A 24594-nucleotide genomic window follows, 5' to 3' on the forward strand; every position below is an offset into this window, starting at 1 on the left:
AGAGTCATGTATAGAGATAAATGCAGTTTTTTTTTTTTAAACCTAAACAGTTTATTGCATACTAAATTGTTGTGAGAGGGTAAAGAGAATATATTTAGGGGCATATTTATTACACTATGCAGTTTTATGGGAACATCCCACAAATATTTAATAATAAATATGTCCCTTAGGAATGTATGTAAAGTGAAGCATCCTGTCTGAGTTACTCACTATTCAGCTTTGTCAGATAGGGAGTGACAGAACTAAGCGCTAATATCTCAGGAGACACAAAGGGAAGAGCAGCGACTAACTGCACTTTTTTAAGTGGTTCTGTCTATTTTCCTATATTGCCTCTGCTTTTTTAGACTCACACTTCCCAAAATTAATATACAGTATGCAAAATTGTAGTAAGCCAAACACCAAATCCACAAAATAATGCACCCATTTCACCAAACACCTTCCCCGATCTAGTCATCTATTCCAACCAAAGGAGGTTGTTCCAGTGGGTTAGGAGGTCCAGATGGGATTTAGACATACTGTAAATGCAACAGAGATGTCAGATGTGCAAAATGGATTTATGGCAAGCAATGAATCCGCCACACTTGTTTTTGGGGCAAAACCATGTTATCACAGCCAACAGAGAGAGTCACCATACTTCACCAAATTCTCCACAACTGCTCAGGAACCCTGTTGGCAATGATAATCAAAATGCTCAGCAATTTCTTGTGCAGGGCTTCAGAGCAACAGAGGTAGTATCAAAGAAAAGCGCCTTGGGTTCCACCAAGAGATCAGAAGTGCTTATTAAGATGGTGTGGATGGATTGAGTTTATTTTGTCAGTTTAGCAGGATGTAAAAATGTCCATTGTAAGAACAAAAATATTTTTTATATCCTTTATTTAAATTGTGCCTCTACATGTCCAAGCACAAAAAATACTATTTAATTGATAAAGTTACAATGAAAATACAGCTACTGAAGAATAAAGGCAAAAAGAGCCAAGGATTAAAAAGTTAAAAATCACACCTTCATTAGTGTTAGTAACACTACTCTATCTGGGGTGAGAAAAGGATAGTAACAACCATTAGGGGGATTACAATATGGACATAGATAGTGCAAGGAGGAGGCCTCGGCTACACTGCTGAGTAGGAGACAATTTGTGGTTGAGAAAGGAGAATAGATTCCAACAATCCGAAAGTCAGTGGATCGGCAAAAATAGCCGCTGATAGTTGAAAATAGCTGCGGACTTGGCAATTCCGTAGCCATTTTCGGCAATTAATCGGCATAGGTGAGTCCTGGCTGAAAAATGCCTCTGTTATGGCCAATATTTCCAACTGTCGGCAATATCGGCCAAAACTGAATACCCCCTTAAGTTTTGTTAGCACTTTGAGCTATTGACATTCTGGACAGCCAACTTCTATTGGATTCTCGGAACATAATTAAAGTCTTTTTAGCTGTGTATTATTACTGAAAAATATAGTTTTTGAGTAAAAAATGAAGTTTTGCAGGTAGACCATGTGGAAATCTTTTTTTTTTTAAATTTAGCATGCTATGGTACAAATTTTCACCATAACTCGTCTTTATTAAATCCTTCTATCTAACTTCAGTAGTGTTCACTCCCAGCACTATATTAAGACCACATGGTGCAAGTCAGGATATTGTTTCAGGCTGGTCTTTCCATCTTCTATGCAAAAAGACCGATATGTATCGGACACTAACATCATGTAGCATGATTACATAACAGTAATCATAATAAACCAAAAAAACAAACAAAAGGAAGGCTAAAGATTAATGATCATCTCAAAATATACTAGCATTTATTAAATACTCTTAATGATTAATTAATAATAATATGCTGCTCCCAGAAAAAGCTGGCAGACTAAAAAAAAAGCGCACTGTGTTGATGGATAAACATATTAATTTATTAAAATAACAGTGATAAGACCCATTATAAACACAATATATTCATAATTAGCTAATATTTAACACAATATAGCACAATAAAAAAAAAAATATATATATATATATATTTATAGAACAAGGATGAAGCAAGCAGCGGCACTCAATTGGAGTTCTCACCCAAGATTATAATCTGGAGATTATAAACCATGTAGTCCACTCCAGATGGACTTTAGGTCAGAGGACGGCGAGGTTAACCCAAATGCAGGGAGCCCGCTGCATATAGTGGCGAGCCTCTCCATTTTGACGGCCGCACTCGCAGTATATACCTCGCTGAAAAGAACCAGCGAGGTGGAAACGGCGAGTGAATTGGGGTCGGTAGAATACTGACTGCAAGCCGGCAGCAAATCGGCAGGTGGGATTCAATGTCCTGCCTGCCGATCGGCGAAAATTGGGCGTGTCCGAGTAAACGGCTGTGGATTGTCGATCTGCGTCCGGGATCGCGACAATCCACAGTGTTCTCGGCAGAACAGACCCGACAGCTTCTAAAGTCGGGCTCTTTCTGCTGTGATCCCTCTTTAATGCTGTCAGTAAAGACAGCAGTGAATAGGGACCCGCCACTATTTCCCCCATCAAGAATAGCGGCGGAGCATTACATACCTCCCATAGGTTCAATTGATACTGATAAGGGCCCTGTGAATAATAGACCATGCTCCATTTTCCAGAATGCAAGGCGGTGAGAACACAGCCTGCAGGGGAAACATCTGCAGATTTGCCCCGCAACCTATCAAAATGTCAAGCTAGTGACATAATTGTAAACTGCTGCATAAAGTTTCTTTTCTTAGTATTAGTTATTCATATTCTCTCTGTGATCATGTAAGTGCACATCATGTACAGATGGCTGCAGTTCAGAGGAGGTTTTTTTAGGGGTTTTTTTTCCCACGATCACCACCCCTCATCTAGCAAGAGCTGAAGAGCCATTACACCTTGTGCTTGCATATTGAGATTCATCTTCAGCTTCTAACTGCCTCAAAAGTGCTTCAATTTTGCATGAGCAGTAATCTGGAGACTGGGAAGCATTACTGAGTGCTGACAGCCCAGATCATTAGAGAGAGCATGTAAATCCTCTGAACCGTATATAAAAAGTGCACAGATTTTCTTTGTGAGATGGGCACCACAGTTTTAATGCAAAACTGAAACCTCTGGCAGCTATTATTCAGCCTATTATTTTTTATTTTCTCTTGTGTTTTATTAAGTAGGAAAATCACACCAGCCAAAGTGTTGAAAAGTATTTTAATTTGAGCTTTTTAAGTTAGTGTGAGTTCTAGTGGCTACGACACAATGGTATTAACTAGCTAATGGGCTGGTGTGAACCATTTAAAGCACTCCCACACAAATATATCACAACTGAAAAATGTATAACTGAGTTTAATTGGTGACACCACACAATATAAACATTGCATACAAAATATTGGGGAAAGCAAAATGCTACACACTAAAATGTGTCCTTTCCATGTATTTAGCATGGTGTACGTGATATGATATCTGTGGTAAATAGTAAAGCATGATAAAATGCATGCTGTAAAGATTAAATCAATGCCTTACTTACTTGCCGGCTACTCACCATTAAAATGATAAATGATGGAAAGCAGCCTCTGGCTCCAGCATTGCTATTTTTCAAAGACAGGAAGAGCTAGAGATGGCCACCGACCATAGATCATGTAAAACCATTGGTGGTCTATGTCCGATGCCGTATATTATTATCATTGATGAGGGAAAGAAGCAAATAGTTTCCCGCCATAAATTCTACAGAAACTCCCAATGCTTTCCTTTTTTTTCTAAAAGGTGCTCCTGTTGTCCATTATGCGTTTAAAAATAAGTAAACAAGACAAAAAATAAACAGCGCTTTTGGACTGAACCATAAAAACTGATTTAATTTGTCTAAAGGAGTAAATCTGTTTTATGGTTCAGTCCAAAAGCGCTGTTTATTTTTTGTCTTGTTTTTAATTTTACAAGGGTTAAGTATCCCTTTAAAACAGCAGCAGGTTGGACTTCAACCTGGCTTTTGCGCTCAGTTTTCATTTCAACTTTGATTACTGATTAGTTTACTTTTGAATAATCTACTAATACTACTATTGCAGAATTTTGCACCCCAGCAGATGCCTCGATACTCAAGTGACTCGATACAGTACTGTGTACGTAGGCAATCCTCATTTACAGTCTGAACAATGTTGCGGTAGAGTGGACAGCTTTGAAAACCAACACAGAATGATTCAGACCATTTTTTATCCATTTTCAGACTTAAAAAAAGCATGCACCCAACGATTATAGTTCAAACTAGTTATTTTCTGGTCTGGTATGCATGATTATAGTTTGTGTTCAATTTCAGCCCATACTTCTAAAAGTATATGCATTTGTATACTACAGTAAATGATGCACATGATATCACAAAAAAGCATTTACACACTAGTAAATGAGTTTTACTGTATTGGATATGTAAGCTTATATTAGGTAATGTAAAACAGATGATCAGCAACTGGACTTTGTGCAGATAGAATGATGATTCAATGTAAATGTATCTGTCTCTCATTCCTTTTTCCTCCCAAAATGTAACAGTGTAATGTGGGCTAGGTGAAATGAGGAAGATTAGTAGACTAATGAGAGAGAGAGGGAGAGAGGGAAACTGTTTATAAATAAATAATTTGGGCCCAGAGCTGAAGTGGACCCATTTTACTATGTAAAGTAATATATGCTATATACATTTTTCACCTTTACTTGGTAGATAGGGGCCCTCACAAACTATTTTTGTGGAGCCTACGGATATCTAGAAGTAGGCATGCGTTAATTTGAAAGACTTACAAATGCTTTTATTTTTATACTGATTTACAGTGACTATAAACCTTTACTCTGCCTTAAAAGGCTGCTTTTAAGCATATTAGTTTATTATAATGATAGTTCATGAGAGATCACGACCCACTTTAATGATAACATCAAATGTCTTCGCTGTTATGTACATGCAGTTATATTATTGTAGTTTGGGTCAGTGAAGAAAAAAATAACTACTGTAGTTAGATACCAACTGTACTGATTGTGTAAAGAATGCAAATGCTCATGGCATTGTAGAATTAAATATGAAATACAGTTAATATTGTTTGTTGTAGAATACATTTAGAAAGCAGCTGACTGAATCCTAACACAGCTTAATTTTAGATATATAGCTAATCTTCTATTCCACTCTGTGGGTTGTTGATTTTGGTCTTTAAAATTAATTTTCTTCAAAAATGTGGCAGAAGCATTTCACAGTGCTAACAGTAAATATTATCTTCTGTACAAAATAATTAAAACGGCTACAGCCTTTCCTGGACCTTAAAATTCAGAGATAAGTTATAATTATTCTGTGTTACATCTTAATGACCAGCACTTTTATATATTGACATTACCAACAGCTCAGACGATTATACTACCTTGCCAAGTGTTCAGAGAAATGTTTTGCTTAACCTTGAAGGTGCATTCTTCAGTATTCAATGAGATTCAAAGGGTATACTCATCTGCACTTTCCATGAATTAGCTGATAGTTTAACTTGCATACAGTATTTCTCCATTAATGCTATACGGTGAACAGGGCCAGTGCGGGAAGGGCACCTTGGCCGCTCACCCGCTCCATGCTGCGGCCGCATCTCATCACAATCCCCCCACGCGTGTGCGGCTGACGCACAGGGGGGGGTTTGGGATGACGGGCAGGTGGGGGGGTTGGGATGACGGGCTGGGTGTTGGGATGATGGGCTTACCGTCTGTAAGGTGCCACGGGGGGGTTTGTTGGGATGACGGGCTCACCAGCTGTAAGGCGCCACGGGGGGGGGGGTGTTGGGATGACGGGTGGAAGGGCGGGGGTGATGCGGTGGTGGCCGCCATGTCACTGGGACCGGGGAGGGAGAGGAGTGACAGGCAGGTACTCACCTCCATCCAGCGAGGTCCCGGCTCCCAACTACTGCCCTCCAGTGGCCGGAGCCACCACTAGGCAGCTCTAGGCATTTGCCTAGGGCACCCACCCACTGACGGTGAAGTCCACACAAATATGTGCAAATTTTAGCACTAAATACTGAAAAAGACATTCACAAAAGATAAGCAAATTAAAAATTGTTCAGATATAAATAGTCTTCATTACTGTATCTGTGGGATGACTCAGGTAAAAAAGAATATTAAAATAGTGACATCACTGTGGCATGCGTGCGGTCATGGGTTTAATTCTCACCATGGCACTGTGTGGGGTTTGTATATTCTCCCCATGCTTGTGTGGGTTACCTCCGGGTACTCCGGTTTCCTCTGATAATCAAAAATATAGTTGTAGGCTAATTGGCTTCTAACAAAAAAGTGAAATCCTAGCTTGTAAGCGTGTGCATGTACATGTGTTTAGGGTAGACAAGATGGACCATACATCGAGTAGCCCATATATCTGCTATCATATTCTATGTTTCTATGCCTCATTATATGGTCACTCTTTTCAAATAAGTGAAAAAATAGGCTGCATTAATTTAGCCCGCAAAACGGTTGTTTCCAATGAGTTTAGGCAACGAGTATACTATAATTTATGCATATATTAGATTAAAGAATATTTAATCATGCTTTGACCACTATATACTGATTAGATGTTCTGCTTAAGAATATGGTAAGCACTTGTTTTCAAAATAAATGAGGGTACTTATATGTTAGTTGGGCGCCCACTAAGCTATTTGTGAGGTTTCCGCGTCCCCTCGCCACGCTTCGGGCTTGGTGGCTCGCTGCGTTCGCCACACTATATAAAATCAACTCCATGCCGATATGGATAGTGGGGGTATGAGCGTACTAACTCTAGTGGGCGCCCAACTAACATATAAGTACCTAAATGAGCAGTAAATTATATAATACTAGTTAAAAGCCTGTGAAAATGTGACGGCTTCTGCAATATACATTCACTTTGAGCTGTGACAGTTTTTAACCCACAAACTCTCCACTCCACCCCCAGTCCCTATCTGTTCCTACCTCCAATCTTTGTCTTCACATCTCCCTCTCTTCATATCCAAGTTTGAAACAGGTCAGTGTCCCTGCAAACATTGCTTTCACTTTCTGTTATGCTAACTTTCTTTTAGCACACAAAGGAGTAATTTGGTCCATCAACTGGCCTCTGTTGGTCAGTGGCGGTACTTTACCTCATAGAGTTGAGGAGTAGTTAGCCATATATCATCTATATACTGTATATCTATATATCTATATATCTATCTATCTATATATATATATATATATATATATAGTGTATGTTTGTTTGTCTCCAAAACCCTGCCATCTGTTGACAGTGAGTGAAACTACATCTCTTTCTCACACATGCACAAACACAGAGGCAATCACAAGGTAGCAGACTAGCTTTCAAAGCATTTGCTTCGAGCGGGCTTACTAGTATATGTATATATATATATATATATATATATATATATAGATAGAGAGAGAGATAGAGAGAGAGAGAGAGAGAGATGAAATATAGCCTTTTCAGTATAAAGTGAACAACAATAATTAACAATATACGGGGTACAATACTGTACTGATACAGAATACTGTATATCAGTTTTTCTCCAAAACACTCCCAAAATCTATCTTCTAATAGCATGCTGATACATATCAAAAGATTGGCGGAACAGACAGTGCACATTTATAGAACACAAGCGACTATCTTTTTTCTAGCGACACTTTTGGTGTTTTCTATTTTTATGTAAATGTCTGATGCAAGGTGACTGTGCATTCGACTGCTACTAATGTAACTCTGATATTTAAGTGCCTCAACTCCCAAACCACCAAACTGCTTTGAACTTGCTTGTTACCCTCATTATTAAAACATTCCCATAGCATGCTGGAGAAGCTTGTTTCTCGGTCTTGCTGTTAGAGAGGTTGGCAGGTTAAACACACATGTTCTCTGAATTTATATTTGTGTTATCAACATTTTTTTTTTCTACTTTCCCTTATCTTCACATATTACAATAAATAGTCTTTAATGTTTCTTGAGGGAAGCAAGGAGGAACCCTATTTCCTTTTTTAATTTCCTTATTTTCTTCAAGGACTTTTAATAACTGACTATAATTGCTCATGATTATATTATTATATTATTTATTTGTTCGGGCATAGCTTGTTATTTGCAGATAAACAGTAGTGGGTAATTATGCAAGGAGGCGATAGGTGGAACACATCTCATTAAAATGAGTTCCCACCAGAAATCTCACAGATATTACATGCTCCGTTGAATCGTTGTTATGTTTTGAAGCACACTTTAGATATAAACAGCATGCGATATGAACAGTATGCAACTGTGCACAAACTGCAATTAATCGTCTGCACTGTGAATAGACGCTCTCTGTGAGGCTAAAGAGAAATCAAAGGGCTGGCTTGGCTTTTGATGGCTGTTAGGACTTGATGCGTCACAAATGGGAACATTCATAGCATGAATACTTCTTCAGGTTTGTGTAGCTCTAGCCTTAGGTTACATGACGCAGAAATCCCCCCCAAAAAATGTGAAAGAGGCCTTTCATCAATTGTTAATATCCCTCTTTTTGTTCGGTTTTTATGTAATTTTTTTTAAATCAAATATTTAATCAACAGACTCAACATGTTATGTATAATGAGGTTATAGTAACACACCACCATTTGCATATATCTCCGTGATATTTTTAAGAGCTCATTGATAGTGAAAAAATAAAAACATACTGGTCTATTGATGTTTTATTGCCTCAGGTTGCTGAAAACACTGCTGTTGCCAACAACATTCTTATACAAGCTTCCCTTCACTTCTTTAAAAGAGAAATCCAATCATAAACCCCCCATTGATAACCCCTTCCTCTCAGTAAAACAGAGATAATCATCGAGGCATTACATGATAGATCCCTAATTGTGGCAGCTCTTGGGCATACAGTATGACCATTTTGCTTCTAGTACTTTGGGCGAGACTGGGGTGAGCAATTATAAGATAGATACACCTAATGTATGTCTGTATTGTTTTGTAATTCTCCTGTACTGTGTTTTGTAGGTCTCATTGTCCGAGAAGTGAGTATTGAGATATCCCGGCAACAGGTAGAAGAACTGTTTGGACTAGAAGACTACTGGTGCCAGTGTGTTGCCTGGAGCTCAGCGGGAACTACCAAAAGCAGAAGGGCCTATGTTAGGATAGCATGTGAGTATTGTTTTAACACTTCCATTGGCCTCTAATGCCTGGTACACACCAGGACAACTAGGGCCCGATCCCCTCAATCTAGATCCAATTCCGACCAATTGGATGTAGATTGTGTGGTGATTGGGCCCTTTTCTGTCCTGGTGTGGACCGATACCGATACCAATCCGCGGTCCCGCGGGTCGGTCGGACGTTATTCAGATCCTACCTGCTGCAGGTAGGATCTGAATAACGACCATACTGCCGGGTGCGGGTCGCCATTGGATCGGACCCGCTCACGGTGCACATCGTGAGCGGGTCGTGCCCCCCTCGCATCATCGTGAGCGGGTCTGAAGAAACACTGACGACCCGCTCACAATGTGCATCGTGAGCGGGTCGTTGTGGTGTGTACCCTACATTAATCTGATCTCAAACTAGAACAGCTGACAACAATGTACAGTGGGCCAAATGTATTCAACCTTAACAAGTGATAAAGAGTAATAAAAGACCAGCCAACCGGCCCCTAACTGTCACTTCTCATACACTGCCTATAACATGGCAGCAAGGATCTGATTGGCTGGTACGTTATCACTCTTTATCTCTCTCCTCTTCAATAACTTGTTAAGGCTTAATACATTTGACCCTGCATTTCTTATTGGATAACCCCAAAATTTAATTATGATAAAGTACCTGCATCTGGTATCTGCCTCAGACTACTGTATATAATTTGGTATTTAATAAATTATCTGCATAAAGCTGTGTACACACATGGGGGGGGGGGGTGGAAACGATTTCAGCACATATTGCTGGCAATATGGTCGCTGAGCGAACATATTGCCAGTGATTTCATGTGTTGTGGGAGATAAATTGCTAGGAGCGCACTCCCGCTGCCAGCCCTTCATGGTCGCTTGTCGCAGGAGCATGCTCCTCCGATTATGGCTAAAAATTGCTGCTCGCTGGTGCACAATGCACTGTGCACCAGCAACCAGCGATTTGTAGTCAACGTGAGGTAGAGACAGAATGAGACAGAATAGCTTGCAATTTTCAGCCAAAATCGCTGGTCGCTGATGAAAACAGTACACTGAGCAATATATTTCTGAGAGATATTGCAAGTACACTGAGCAATATATTGCTGAGCGATTTTAAGTCAAAATCGCTCAGCGACCAAATCGCACCTAATGTACACAGCTCAAGATTATATCATCTATTATCTACGGACATGTTTTGTAAGCTGCCGCTTCTCAGCAGAATGGATCTGAAAAATGATAGCGTCACTAATATAGCAATAAAGCATGCCAAGCTCACACAATGAATAGGAGTGCCACGTTAAATTGGCAACATAAAAGCACTGAGTAGCAGCAGCTTACAATGGCGCTGCTTTGTAAATATACTGTAGTCCTAATATTGTCATAAACTATTGTTACCTACAAGTTTTCCAGACTTCTTATGAAATCACAAAATACTACTGCAGCTTAGCGAATTGTACAGAAAATCAGTAGGATTAATCCCTTTGGTGAATCATGTCATTTGTACATTATATTTATAGTCTCCATTGGCCTCTAATGCCTGGTACACACCAGGACGACTAGGGCCCGATCCCCTCAATCTAGATCCAATTCCGACTTGTAGCATTAAAAATTGGAATTGGGAACCAGAACCTGTTCATTTTGTTCTTTAAACATAGAAATTGCATTTCTATTTGCATCAATGGTTTGAGAAAATGTGTTTGACTTGTATACTTTGACATTGTCTAGCACTGGCTAGTTATTTAATGTAAAGTTACTGTATGTTATAGCTTCAAGTTTGCTCTTTCACATAATTCTTTTATATGCAATGTCACAATGTTTACAAATCTGTTTATCACAATACACGTTTCATATGCGGATTGGTCATGATATATTCAACCAAAATTGCATTGCAATCATTTAATACATTGCAGATAATTGTATCATGCAGATAATTGTATGAATTATCGCATGCAGTGACAGATCTTATGAGAAAGCTCTGCTCATGCAAATCCTTACCACACATCTCAGGGTAGTTTACAGGAATAATACATTGAGATTGTGCTGCAAATTCACTGCAAGGTAACCCCCTTCCTCACGACCCCCCTCCCAGTCCAGTTATACTTACATGCACCCAGGATATGTGATCAATGATCCAGGAGGGCGGGTGGTCAACTTATCCTGTTCTCCACTGTGACCTCCAGTCCTGTAAAGTGAGATGCCATTTTCACAGCATCACTTTACTGCACCACAGGTCACAGCAATCAGCTGACTGACTGCCCCCTCAATGGATCACTGATCACCAGTTCCTGGATTCAGGCATTAATTATAATGTGTGTGTAGTGTCTGTGAGTCTCTGAAACACTGCCTTCTGCTGGCAGAGAGTGAAACTACATCTCTTTCTCGCACATGCACAAACACAAAAGGTAGACTAGCTTTCAAAGCTTTTGCTTCATGCGGGTTTACTAGTTGATATAATATCTTGACAGATGTCCTTTTGTGATATTTAGATAATTTTAATTATCATTATACTTTTATTTTAAAATAAAAAATGAGAAGAATTTATTTTTCGTTTATAAAGATTGGATTACTTATGTGATCCAGGATACATATTTCCTTTTACAATAGCTTAAGAAACCATTTTTTGAGCTTTCTTTCTTTCATATGAATCCACAATGTTCTCATTTGCATTGCTATTGTCCAGTTTCCAATCTATACCACGCTATACCTTTTTGTACAAGTCTGAAGACTTGGAGAGACCGAATGCATGAAAACAAACCCTGACACAAAGCTGCTATAGTAATAAAAACAAACCCACACAGTTTTTCTTCTACTGTATCTGCTGGTTTAAACTCTCTTTTACCAGTAGAAGACAGGAACCTAGTAACCTAGCCTTCCAGTATGTATGTGTGTGTGTGTGTGTGTGTGTATGTGTGTGTGTAAGTGTGTAAAAGGATAATGAGTTCTTTTGAATACCTTAGTAAATTGAAATAAAATAATATGCCTGATAATAATGTGCCTGAATTAGCCGCTGATCCATAATAATATGGGGTCTGATTCAGACCTGATCACTAAGCAGCATTCTTTCTCTGCCCCCTTCGCCAACCGAATGCCACACCAAAGGGACGGAAAGACTCACACTAGGTGAGTCAAGCAGCGCTCAAATCAATGAAATGATACCAGAAATTTAAAAAGGTATAACAATTTTTTACTGTTTCTTTAAAAACACATGTAAATACAATACATAAATAAAATCAATTTATAATGACATAATGGATAAAGGGGGGGAAATAAAAGTAAATTGGAATGAATGTGAAAAATGCAAATGAATTTGAACAAAAGTCCCGCCTCAATGGACACAAAAGAGTATACTGTGTCGACACTTTTGAAGAAACAATGGGTAAGTGCACGTTACCAACAATGAGTAGTAGATCCCTTGAATGAGGGTGGTACTGGGGGTCCTCTCGATGTTTGCGGAGATGTTAGATGCCGCTGGAGGTTACCGCTTGATGTTAGCCAGATCTTTTTGTAGTTGGGGTGAGAGACTGGTATGTTTGTCAAACAGTAAAAAATTGTTATACCTTTTTAAATTTCTGGTATCATTTCATTGATTTGAGCGCTGCTTGACTCACCTAGTGTGAGTCTTTCCGTCCCTTTAAACAGTAAAAAATTGTTATACCTTTTTAAATTTCTGGTATCATTTCATTGATTTGAGCGCTGCTTGACTCACCTAGTGTGAGTCTTTCCGTCCCTTTGCATTCTCGAGTGGGGAGTGACTACCCCCACAATCAAGCAGCTGCTCTACTCGGAGAACCAGCTCATTGCAAGGCGCCTGACTATTCCTAGTGAATAACATTTCGAATGCCACACCAGTATGCGAACGGATGTGTACAATGACACATTCATTCGCATGCGGGCAAACAAGTGAAAAATCATTTGGTGGTCGCTGACGATTGAATGATTGTCTTGTCCGACAGCATTGAAGAGGCAGATTGACATAACGGGCCTGACTTTAAAAGCTGCTGAGCCCATTTTGGCGATCATGGCCGGATCTCGACAATCAATGGCCGTTTACATGGACACACCCCCTTTTTGCAGATGGGACAATGAATTCTGCGTTTTGCAGTCAAGCAAAAATTTAATGGATTGAATATCTCCCTACTGTATGTATTAAAAAGAGAACTTTCCTAGTCACAGCAAGCATTCATTGTAAGATTTTGGCCTTTGTGCACAGCCATAGACTGTACTTGAGTTAGATGACATAATTAGCTCACTTTATCATATAAAACTTTTCTTTATCCTTACTGATCAGCAAGTATTGTTGTGCCAGATTACACAAAAAAGTGATTTCATCCTCCAGAGAACCGGCACTCCACGACTGTAGTCCATTAAAACAGAAAAAATGTATTGAACATTTCTGTTCATTGAGCATGTAATAGAATTAACCGAGGAGTAATTTGAATGTGTGAAAAATGTGTCTGCTGCAGAAGATGCTTATATTTATTTAATAGGAGGTCAGCCACATGCCATAAAATACCTCGGTCTCCTGACACTTTTAAACCCCATAGAGACTTCATCAGTGTTATTCAAAACGCTATTTAGTAATTTTGTATAGCAGTAATGTAAGTCCCATACAGAAGGATTACACCACTTACACTTTAGCACAATATTTTAAATGACGTTTAATGGGTAAGAGAATTCTAGCTATTGAATAAAATAGTACTAAGAGCTGGGGGTACAGGTACTGGGACTGGACCTGTCCGGAAGGCAGAGCCCGAGCTATCAAGAAGGTGCGTGACCACACCCCTTAAGCCATATTCACCAAGGACCTTGCCACACCTCACATGCTTGGCCTCTCCCCATTAGTGTTTACCAGATCTTACAGAGGCCTGACTTCAGGTTCTGCGTTAGAGAGTAGTATCTGTATTATGGGCTCTATTTATCAACATTTCTTTGTGCAAGTTAAAATACGGTATCTCTGCAATACATTTTGGTTTACTAATATTTATTAAAATCCATCACGCAAATTCTTTCTGAAAGTTGGGTCCCCTGTTACTAACTTACAGGGCATGGCTGTAGGCAGAACTGTAATTTGCCCACCATTACACTATTACAGATATGTCCAAATACATCTTACCTCCTTTTGAGTTAAACAGCCCTTCTAGTGGTGCAACTCAGTAGCGCCGGGCAACTTTTTTTGCTACTTTTTATATTCAAATGTGTCTTTTTGAAAAAGGGAAAGCACTCCCGGAAAATACTTTAACATTCCATTTCTTATGCAGATACAGCAAAAGTCACACACTAAATCTAGGCATGTCAGATATAATTTTAATCAGCAGAAGCTGCTTGTATGCCTGGTACAACAGAGTCACAAGAAGCTCATATATAACCCGACTTGCTTCATATCAAGTATAGATGTATGTGGACACATCTGTAGCTCATGGGACTAGAGGTGGTCATATTATTGATGGGAACTAAAACTGAGCATCAAACCCCCACTCCAACAGACCGAACTTCAGAAGAAATCATAGATTTCTTGGTGGATCCCTATAGGGCTCTAATCTGTAAAACATGAACTGTCTACTGAAAATTATAACTACAGATGGAGCCCTCCTTATCTAGCCGCCTCTGGATAGCCATGGTGAGCCATGGCTATCCAAGGCCTATTGTTCTCAGCTGCCATACAATATATATAGCAAAACAGTAGGGGATTAATCCTATTACTTACATAATCCTATTAAAGGGCTAGATGAGGATGGCTCCATCTGTTTATTGTGCATTATATTGATATTGTTGCGATATACAGATGTGTCCACATACATCTATCCTCCATGCATTAAAAGTCACGTTACAAAAAATGCGTGAGCTCTATGTGACTTGGTAGTGCTGGGTGTCTTTTTGTAGCTTTGGTGCTTATTCAATTAATGCTGATTTATCGCTTAGTCTAAAATAAAATGTATTTACAGGGCCGATTTTTTACCCAGGCGAAAGATTCAGAAGTGGTGAAAAACACCTGAATTAGCAAATTAGCCGCTGATCCATGTGTTTTTACCACATTGCCGGCGAACTTGGCTTTTTGAGGCATTTCTGACAAATTCCTTTTCGCTCAACCAAAATGTGAAACTGCATTTTTATTACACTAGTCAGGGGCATAGGCTTCTCCACAGTGAGGATACCCATTCTTAAATACCAGGAAGCAGTGAAATGTGCTGTTTTCGGAAGTGCTTAGTGAAACAGGACTGCAGGAATAGACCCTGTAAAGCTGTATAATAAATAGACCTCATAAGAAGGAGTAGCTTGTTACCCCCCGGAGTGTAAATGTACTAAAGCTTCTAGAATTGAAAAGTAGGGATGTTGCCCGTAGCAACCAATCAGATTCTGTATATCATTTTCTTGAATGTAAAATAGCAATATTAGCTAGAATCTGATTAGTAGCTATAAGAAACATCCCCACTTTTTACATCTAGAAGCTGTAGTACTGTAAATTTGCCATCTACGTTAGATACTGGAATTTTTTTTCAAGAGAAACTTCACTGTTGTTATCCTATGGTGACATTGCATGCAGGTTCTGGTTATTTTTATAATAAGCAGGTGCAGTAGTTGTCTGTTCATTTTAGCATTAAATTAAGGAAAAAAGAGAAAGAAAAGAATGCCGGAAAGGCCAAAGAAAAACCGCACAATGTGCAAACAGGTATAAAAACACATAATGCATCTAAAAGGATATATAAAAAAAGACACTTTTTAAATGATTTTTCTGGTGCATATACTCTTTATTAACAAATGAATGCAATTAAGATGAAGTGTTACTCCAAACAGATTCTTTGTTTAGCAAAGTTAAATATTGAAAGGATCATTTTCAAATTGCTGAATTTAAAGGAAAACTGTACCACACTACTCCCGAATAACAGGTTCCCCACTATCCTACCTCTATGGTCATTACTTGTGCTTGAGGTCCTTGCGCTCGAGAACTTGAAATCATGTTTTAATCATGAAACCATAATGGCAACTAAAAGCCTTACTTAACACCACCAACTAAACTGCCTTCGCTTGTTTCATAACTGTTTATTTAGCATATTTATGTTTGTTCAAAATGTTATAAGCAGTACTATTTTTCTGGGAAATTAGGTTCAGGAACTCTGTGAGGTATTTTCAAAAACTTATATCGATATATAAATAGAAATTTTTATAGATAATATATATAATATATAATAGAGATTGTAGGGGCTCTGCACTCACTAAATTAACTGATATTAATAAATAGTGGAGATTTAGTTCATGAATTGTTCAATGCATTTAAGCCTGCAGCCCCCTTCACGGGACCCCACTTTTCTGCAGGTCCTAACGCTATTGCTCAAAATGGTTACAATACACATAGCTATCACATCAATGCTTGATTCCAGGCATGGTATCTGGTCTAAAGCTCACAGCAGACTATGCTTTTAAAGGTGAGCAGTTACCAACACACTAATCATCTAGGGAAGTGGTTAACATAAGCTATGACGTATAGGTTAAAACAGGGTGCATGAGTGAATGTGACCACAATATATATATATATATATATATATATATATATATAAATTAATATACGAAAGAGATTAATTGTGGAGGCCCACCTACTTTGTCATGCGGGTCAAAATCATGATAAATACATAAATCGGTGCCCTCCGGTATGCAGCTTTTGCCTTTCTGCTCCACAGGATGTTTCTGTCCTCCCTGAGCTCACCTTAGGACACCTGCGTTACGATTTGACAGATGTACCGCCCCAGTCAAACTCCCCACCTGCCACTGTCCCTGCTGATATAGAAGAAATTGGGGAACTGCGGTACTCAAAACAAACTGGAGACCAAACTGTGGGTTATAGACCAACGATCTATATATTAGAAAAAAAGGCACTCAAAAAAGCTTTAAAATAAAATTATTTTTTTGTTTCAGGAACTAAGTTCCTGCAAGTTCATCCTGAAAAATAGCACTGGCTATAAGTTAAATAAAAGTTGCATAATTATTAGTAACTAGCATCACCATAACACTTTAATTATGTATACACATTTGCCTTTGTATTATATTACATACTCATCATGATCAAATGAATACTGTATATGCTCCCTGATCTTGGTGGTTGGGAGCCAGCATGAAACATTTAACCATTTAACCAGATGGTTAGTATCATATGCATATAAATTAAGATAGTTAAGAAAGTAATATATGTACCAGTTAACCATCACAACAGTCAAACAAGAAGTGTTATATTTCATTTGTCCCAAAACCATGTGTGTAAATGGCTAGAACCTTTCAGATCTGGAATGGTATGATTTAACTAAAATATGGGTGCTGGCAATAGGTCAAAAGGTTGTGCCTTCATTGTGTAAATCAGTGACATGCAGAAGGAGGTTAAATATACAGAAGGCTGTAATGCAAATCTAATAAATAGTTAATTACAAGACAGAATCCCTTCATACTTACAGATGGAAATAAACCACTGGAATTTCTACGCACAAATTTCAAATGAAAACCATCTGCTGCTTTATACAGTTACTAGATGGCAGTACGTCTTTATTTTTATTTCATTTGTTGGTGTTGAGCTGGGCACATTTTCCTATGCAGTGACTTTTTCATATTCTGATAATAAAAAGTGAACACCAGACACAATTCACAGCAAACACTACTTTTGTATGTGGAATAAAGAGACCACAGTGGTGAAACTTGTGAGTGGTTGGTCCAGGTGCAAAAATATAATTTGGGCCCCTCTCCTCCACGCCAACCCTAGTTCACAATATGCCACACAACAGTGGGGGACAGAGTGGGGCAAAGGGTGACAGTAAATGGCAGTAGGAGGCAGAGAGTGACAGTGGAAAGCAGTGGCGTAAGAAGGGCAGGGGGAACCAGTGGGTGACAGTGATATGCAGAGGTTGACAGTATAATGAAGGGGCAATGCAGAAGGCGATAATGGAAAACAAATATGTATGAGGGGCAGGGGGAACCAGTGGGTGACAGGAGAGGCAGGGGGTGACAGCCTAAGGCAGTGGGAGGCAGACGTTGACAGCAGATGGCAGGGGAGCACTGGGTGACAAGGAGAAGAAGAGGTGACAGCGTATTGCTGGGAGAAGCTGACATATAGAGAAAGACAATGACAACAAAAAGGTAATGGGGGGCAGAGGGTAATGGGGAGCAGTGGGGGGCAGGGAGAGGATGACAGGGAGAGATAGGTACAAGCACAAATTACTTGTACCTTGGTGAGGGTAGGAACACATTGGTCTCTGTTACAAGGGCCCCTGCTGTGTGTGCTTTCCAGGTGTGAGCAGACTCTAATTCACAGAGAGCGGTAAATGGGAAAGTATGTACAGTGGTCTTTTAACTAGAGGCTGTGATCATTAGTGATGCTAGGCAGCAGGACTCTTAAATCAGCAGGCAAGGAAAAGGTCAGTCCTGCAGCCCTATGGTAAAGGTCAGGTCCCACAAGGACAAGTGGGGCCCACCCTGGTCTCTTCAGTCAGCCATTAATTTGTCATTGCTTAAAATGGTCTGCGGGAGGCCCAGGGGATAACTCATTGCTGGTCTGGGCAGAAGTGGGCCCCTTAGTCCTCAGGGGCCTGGTACAATTCACCTGCTGAACCAGTGGTAGTTTCTCCTCTGGTTACATCAGTAGGACATTTTGCTAACTCTTTCTGGATTTTAAGCTATGTCCAAGCACTGTGCAAGTGCAGGAGTCTCAGGGGGACTAAGCTACCCAAAGTAGCTTAACCCATCTTAAGTATTAGTTGCAGAGCCCAAATGGCTGTTTAGGCACCCAAACCACAGACTGTTCAAAGATTGCCACATCATTAGTGTGTGAGAAGAAAGAAGTATGGGCACTTGTGCCATTCGCGTCCCTCAGTAGAAACAATTTAATTACTCTGTTGGCTCCCATTACTTACAGCCATAAAAGAAACTATGAAATCGCTTCCTTAGATGTTGACTCACCAGATAAATGCCATTGACTACAGAAAGTACTAAGAAGTCCCCCATCTTAGATGTTCAGCAATAGTTGTATCTTGATTCTTGATATAACAAAATTAGGTCTCCCCTGTTATATTTCATGTAGTCTGTTAGTAATTAGTACTTGGTTAATACCAGACAATAATACACTCACTAGAGAAAACATTACGGAGGCTACAGTAGGGATTGGAAGGGATGTAAAGCAAAAAATCACCTCCGTACTCTTTCCTAGAAACAATAGTTTTTGTGGGACTAAGGACAATAGTCTTTACGAGAAAGTGAAGTGAACTCTTTGTAGTTACAATAACACCCTCTATAGAAAAGGGTTAAGCTTTCCATGGAAGGAGAAATTAATAGTTTTGTTCTCTCCCCCATCCTGCCTAAATGTATTCAATGGTACCCTTAATTATGTTGGTAGGTTGAAAAGGGTTTAATATGGTATGTCTTGTTGAGCTACAGTATAATTATTATTCTTACAAATTTTATAAAAAAAATTCCAAGACAGTACAGACTATGCTCTCCCCATAGGTGGGGGTATGATATAAGTTACCAACAGTCGGGATTTCGCCGGTTGTTTCTCTGACATCAGAATCCCGACTGTCAGGAGGGCGAGTGCAATGAGGAAAAATAGGCTGTGTAAGTCGAGATTCTGACTGTCGGAATCCCGACTGTCGATGAGTCATCTGGCATCCATAGGTGGCATTTGCTATCAAGGAAAAGAAAAGCTAAGCATTTTAGATATTGGCATTTTGTTTTAGAAAGCAGTCTCCACTGAGAATAATGAGGGCTGAAATCTCCTAAATTAAGTACAGGTTGAGTATCCCTTATCCAAAAGGCTCAGGACCAGAAGAATTTTGGATAACGGATTATTCCGTATTTCAGAATATTTTTATATTTCAATGAGATATATTGTATAAACACATCAACCACATGTAATACACACAAATATATTTTTTTTGTGCTAGTAAAATATCATGCCCTCAGTAGTGTCAGTTACATATCAGGCCCTCAGTAGTGCTGTTACATATCATTCCAATTTTTTCTTTTTTGTCTATATGGTAGAGGTGTAGGTGACATCAGGGCTGCACTGCGCCATTTCCAACTCTTTCATCCAAATCTTCTGTTACATATCATGCCCTCAGTAGTGCTAGTTACATATCATGCCCTCAGTAGTGCTGTTACAATGTCCCCAGTAGTAGTTTTAGCAAGAATTGTTTTGTTTAGTTTTTTTAATCACTTTCTGGAATGTATGGTTTTTGGAATAATTTGGATAACGGATATTTGGATAAGGGATACTCAACCTATATTTCTTCAATTGCTAGATATCTTAACCCTGCAAAAACATTAATAAATGTACCCCATAGTATTATGAGTGCTAGCTTGTACATATTAGTACAGTATATACAGTACAATACATTTACTTTCATCCTAATTTAATATGCATACATTTATTTATAGTGATTGGTCTTAGATTGTGCATCGCTTAAACTATTATGAGGTAAATTTGCTAAGAGGTTAGTTGTATTTCAGATGGGATATTGCTATGAGAAACCAATCAGAATCGACTTCTTATTTATGAAATACCTTTTAGAACATAATAGATAGGATCTGGTTGGTTGCTAAATGATATGTCATGTGACAGGGCAAGGAAGGGGGGGGGGAGCAAGGTCAAAAGAAGGCGACCAAATGCACCTCTCCTCTCTCGCAAAGCTTCGGCCACGCTTCTGGTTACTAAGGCAACCAGTCTTGGCGTGGATGGTAAAACTCCAAGGCCCCCAGCCTTGCTCCTCCCCCTGGGAGTAATAGGTCCCTTAGTCCACTTGTATTTAGCAACTACCCAAGCAACATCAACAAAAAGAAATCCCATCTTAATAAACTTCCCCCTGTAACTCCTGTATATATAACCCCTAAAATTAGACAACCCGAAAATGCCTGTGGCATCCAGGCTGAATTGAATCTTTTAATTTTGGATTGAAACATTACATTTCTGTAGAGTATGCCAAGTGGTTCTTTAGGAATAAACTCTCCCTGGGTTATGACATTGCTTCTAAATGATAAACCAAATTTAGAAGTTTTTAGTGCATTGGATTGTACAATAGATGTGTGGATTTAATGGCCTTTTAATGTTTGGAACTAATGAAAATGAAATACTGTGCTGCAGGTTAAATGTGACACACTGTCTGCAGAGCCGGCCTTATCCAATTTGATGCCCTAGGCAAGATTTTATGTTGGCCCCACTAGCAGATGATGCCACCACCAAACTTAGGGCCTTATTCAGATCTGAGCTCAGTACAAATTGGTTTGGAAAATGGGCAAAACCATGTGCACTACAGGTGGGGCAGATGTAACATGTATAGAGAGAGTTAGATTTGTATGAGTTATTTTGTTTCTATGCAGGGTAAATACTGGCTGCATTATTTTTACACTGCAATTTAGATTTCAGTTTCAGTACACCCCACCCAAATTAAATTCTCTCTTGCACAGGTTACATCTGCTCCACCTGCAGTGCACATGGTTTTGCCCATTTTCCAAACAAATTTGTACTGAGCTCAGATCTGAATAAGGCCCTTAGTGTTTAGACACCAAAAAAAAAACATACTGGGCAGTATTCAATGAGGCCAATTCGCCATGATTCATGGCGAATTTGTGCTATTTTCACTTTGGAAGGTGATCTTTTGTGTCAGAAAGTGAATCACCCTATTCAACGTGCACTTTTCACGTCTGCGAACAGTGAATGACGGACAATTCGCTGTCTGATAGTCTCTGCAAATCACTGTAGTTTTTCAATGGGTTTTTCAATGTGATTCGCCATAAGTGTATTTAATGAGAAGATGGCGAATTGCTTTCTAAGTGATTTTCGCCATGTGTCACCGTGTAGTAATCACCATTTTTTCATGGTGAAGTGGAATGTGAACTTTTAAAATAATGTTTTTTGTCTTTTTAATTTGGTGCCAAAAAATCAGGAGTTTTATTCTGTGAAGGGGCATGCTATTTTTACGTGGCGAGCGTAGCGAGCCCCACGAGGGTACATGGATTACTTTACATGTATTCCGCTGCGCTCGCCACGCTTCGGGGCTTGGTGGCTCGCTGCACTCGCCAGACTATATAAAATCAACTCCACTCCAACGTGGATAGAGGGGGTATGAAAAGGTCGGAGGACGCGTTCTGCCGACGCTCGCCACGCTTCAGGGTGACGTGGAGAGTGGTGGTGTTTTACCATATTAACTACTGAGATCACATCTCACATTTCACGCCACTAAAAGCAATGCGATGCGATGTGCGATGCGATTTCACTAAGTTAGCGTACGTAGGAAATCTGTGCGCCCTGCTAGGAAACAAGTACTGAATGTTTTTTTCAGGACACCCCTAGTTTAAAAGTTTGTTCCTGAGAATTTCAGAAATAAAATATTAAATGAAATAAGTTGTGATTAAATGTTATCCTTAGGTCCAGTTAAGTGATTCACTTCTGTTTACCCACAGATTTTATAATTAGAAGCCACAAACACTGATTTTGCCTATTCCATTCACCCTAAATACATGTTTCTGGACCACCAACCTGAGGCACCCCAGGGAACCTAGGCGCACAGTTTGGGATCCATTGACCTAGGTCCTCAAGGAGCACTAACAATCCAGGTTTTAAGTATATTCCTGTTTTCCACTAGAGACTTAACTAGTACATCAGTCAATATCATTTAACCATCTGTGTTGAACTGTGGATATCTTTAAAACCTGTACTGTACATGAGTTTGGGAACCACTGCTATACCATGTGTATGGCTTAATAATATGCATTATACAGTAGGAAAAGTTTTATGTCGCTCACACATTATTGTAAACATTTTTAATTCTTTAAACACATATCTTTTTTTCTAGACTTAAGGAAGACTTTTGAGCAGGAACCTCTAGGGAAGGAAGTGTCACTGGAGCAAGAAGTCCTTTTGCAGTGTCGTCCACCTGAAGGAATACCAATAGCTGAGGTAGGTAGTACAATTACCTCTCAAGCTCTTTGCTAATAACGTTGTCGTTTTTGTTTGAAAATGACAAAATGATATAATAATATATTCTTTATGACCCATTGTATGTTTCCGGAACCCTATTGATGACACTGGTTAAGTGAACAAATGAGGCCCCATTTTAATTTTAGTATATAAAGCATAGTAACATTGCAATTCTTTCTAATTTTGATACTCTTTTTTTTTTGTACATTTAAATGGACATTAGGATTTAAATGGCAGCCAGTACTGTATTTTTTTCTTATAATGTCCAATTAAATGAACAAGTGGTTTAAATGAACAAGCGTTTGTTGACCTATTGACCCTGTCAACCTAAAGCCATGTCGACCTTTTGAGTGTATCGACCTAGTGCATGTTGGCTTTCCTGTGGTCGACCTAATGATCCACACCCAATAAGCTGATGTGAATGTTTAAACATTCTCTCTGTACAACGCTGCGGAATATGTGTGAGCTATATAAATAACTGGTAATAAATAAATAATAAGCGACTATCATAAATCTTTTATAGATTAGATAAATTCATTTATATTTTTTGTTTTAAGTGGCTAATGCTATCATTGTGTTCAAATTAGATTGTAGTTACCAAATGGCTACATTGCAGTAGCATATATTCAAAGTCTACAAACAATCACCATTCTTCCAGTTGAAAGGAGACACAGACATTTGGGGCATATTTAATGGGGTCTGAGTTTACCAGAAGTGTGCAATGCCAGCCAATCTCGGATGTTTTTAAAGAAGCAATCGTAAACATGGTAAAACTGGCAATTGTTTCATCAAAATGCCTACAGTATGTGTATTTTCCTGGGCATTTTCTCTGGTGATAGAGCCCACATTCAATCACTAGACTTGTTTTACTGCATAAATTCAGTTTTCTTTTTAGACACATTTCACATACAGATGTGTCCTCATTGTTGTTTTAGTCCTGGTGACTTGGCAGTGACGAGTTCTACTATATATCATTCACAATATTCCACTTTTTTGGATAAATAAAACAACTTGTAGTGACACAAAACTACATTGTTAGATTACACTGATCAACTTGATGTGCAACATTTGTACATCTGTGCCACTGAGCCTGAATCTGTATACAGGGGGTGATTCTGGTCTGATTTATATTTGCCGGCAGTAAGACAAAGACAGGGCAGGCAGCTGACCACCCCCGGCACACCTCGTCCCACCCGCAATCCCTTGGGAACGGCCAGCGTTTTCATGGGTACACCCATGAAATGCTGGGCATTCTCATGGGCGCCACCTAAGGCCGCCGACACAAGCCCCCCCATGCACCACCCCACAGCCGTTCGCAGTTGGGGTTTACACAAGCGCAGTCGCAAACCCTGACCATCGGGGTACCAATTTCGGTACACTGCATCTGAATCAGAATCGGCCCCATCGTGAGAAGTTCTACATGCTGTCACAGATTTTTCTCATGCCAAGATGCATTGTGCTTCATGTGTGAATTTGTACACATTTAAAACTATTTCCTGTGCAGTTACAGTTGCAGCCTGGCATCTCTGGTACAATCTGAGTGGTGTTTTCCTGCTCTTGTGGATAAGACGCTATGCTACAG

At 39.4% G+C, this 24594-nt stretch overlaps 1 protein-coding gene across 3 annotated transcripts in view; it reads left to right on the forward strand.

Moving 5' to 3' along the window:
• The window catches only part of UNC5C (unc-5 netrin receptor C), a 326346-nt gene that overhangs the window by 208688 nt on the left and 93064 nt on the right, over nt 1-24594 (forward strand). For all 3 annotated transcript variants that reach the window (XM_083179068.1, XM_083179070.1, XM_083179069.1), the window contains 2 exons: nt 8919-9062; nt 22888-22991. In XM_083179068.1, the coding sequence (XP_083035194.1) occupies nt 8919-9062; nt 22888-22991 (248 nt within the window). The remainder of the gene's footprint in view (nt 1-8918; nt 9063-22887; nt 22992-24594) is intronic.

This window comes from Crinia signifera, chromosome 1 (genome assembly GCF_055691185.1).
Source record: "Crinia signifera chromosome 1, ASM5569118v1, whole genome shotgun sequence".
Lineage (NCBI taxonomy): Eukaryota > Metazoa > Chordata > Amphibia > Anura > Myobatrachidae > Crinia > Crinia signifera.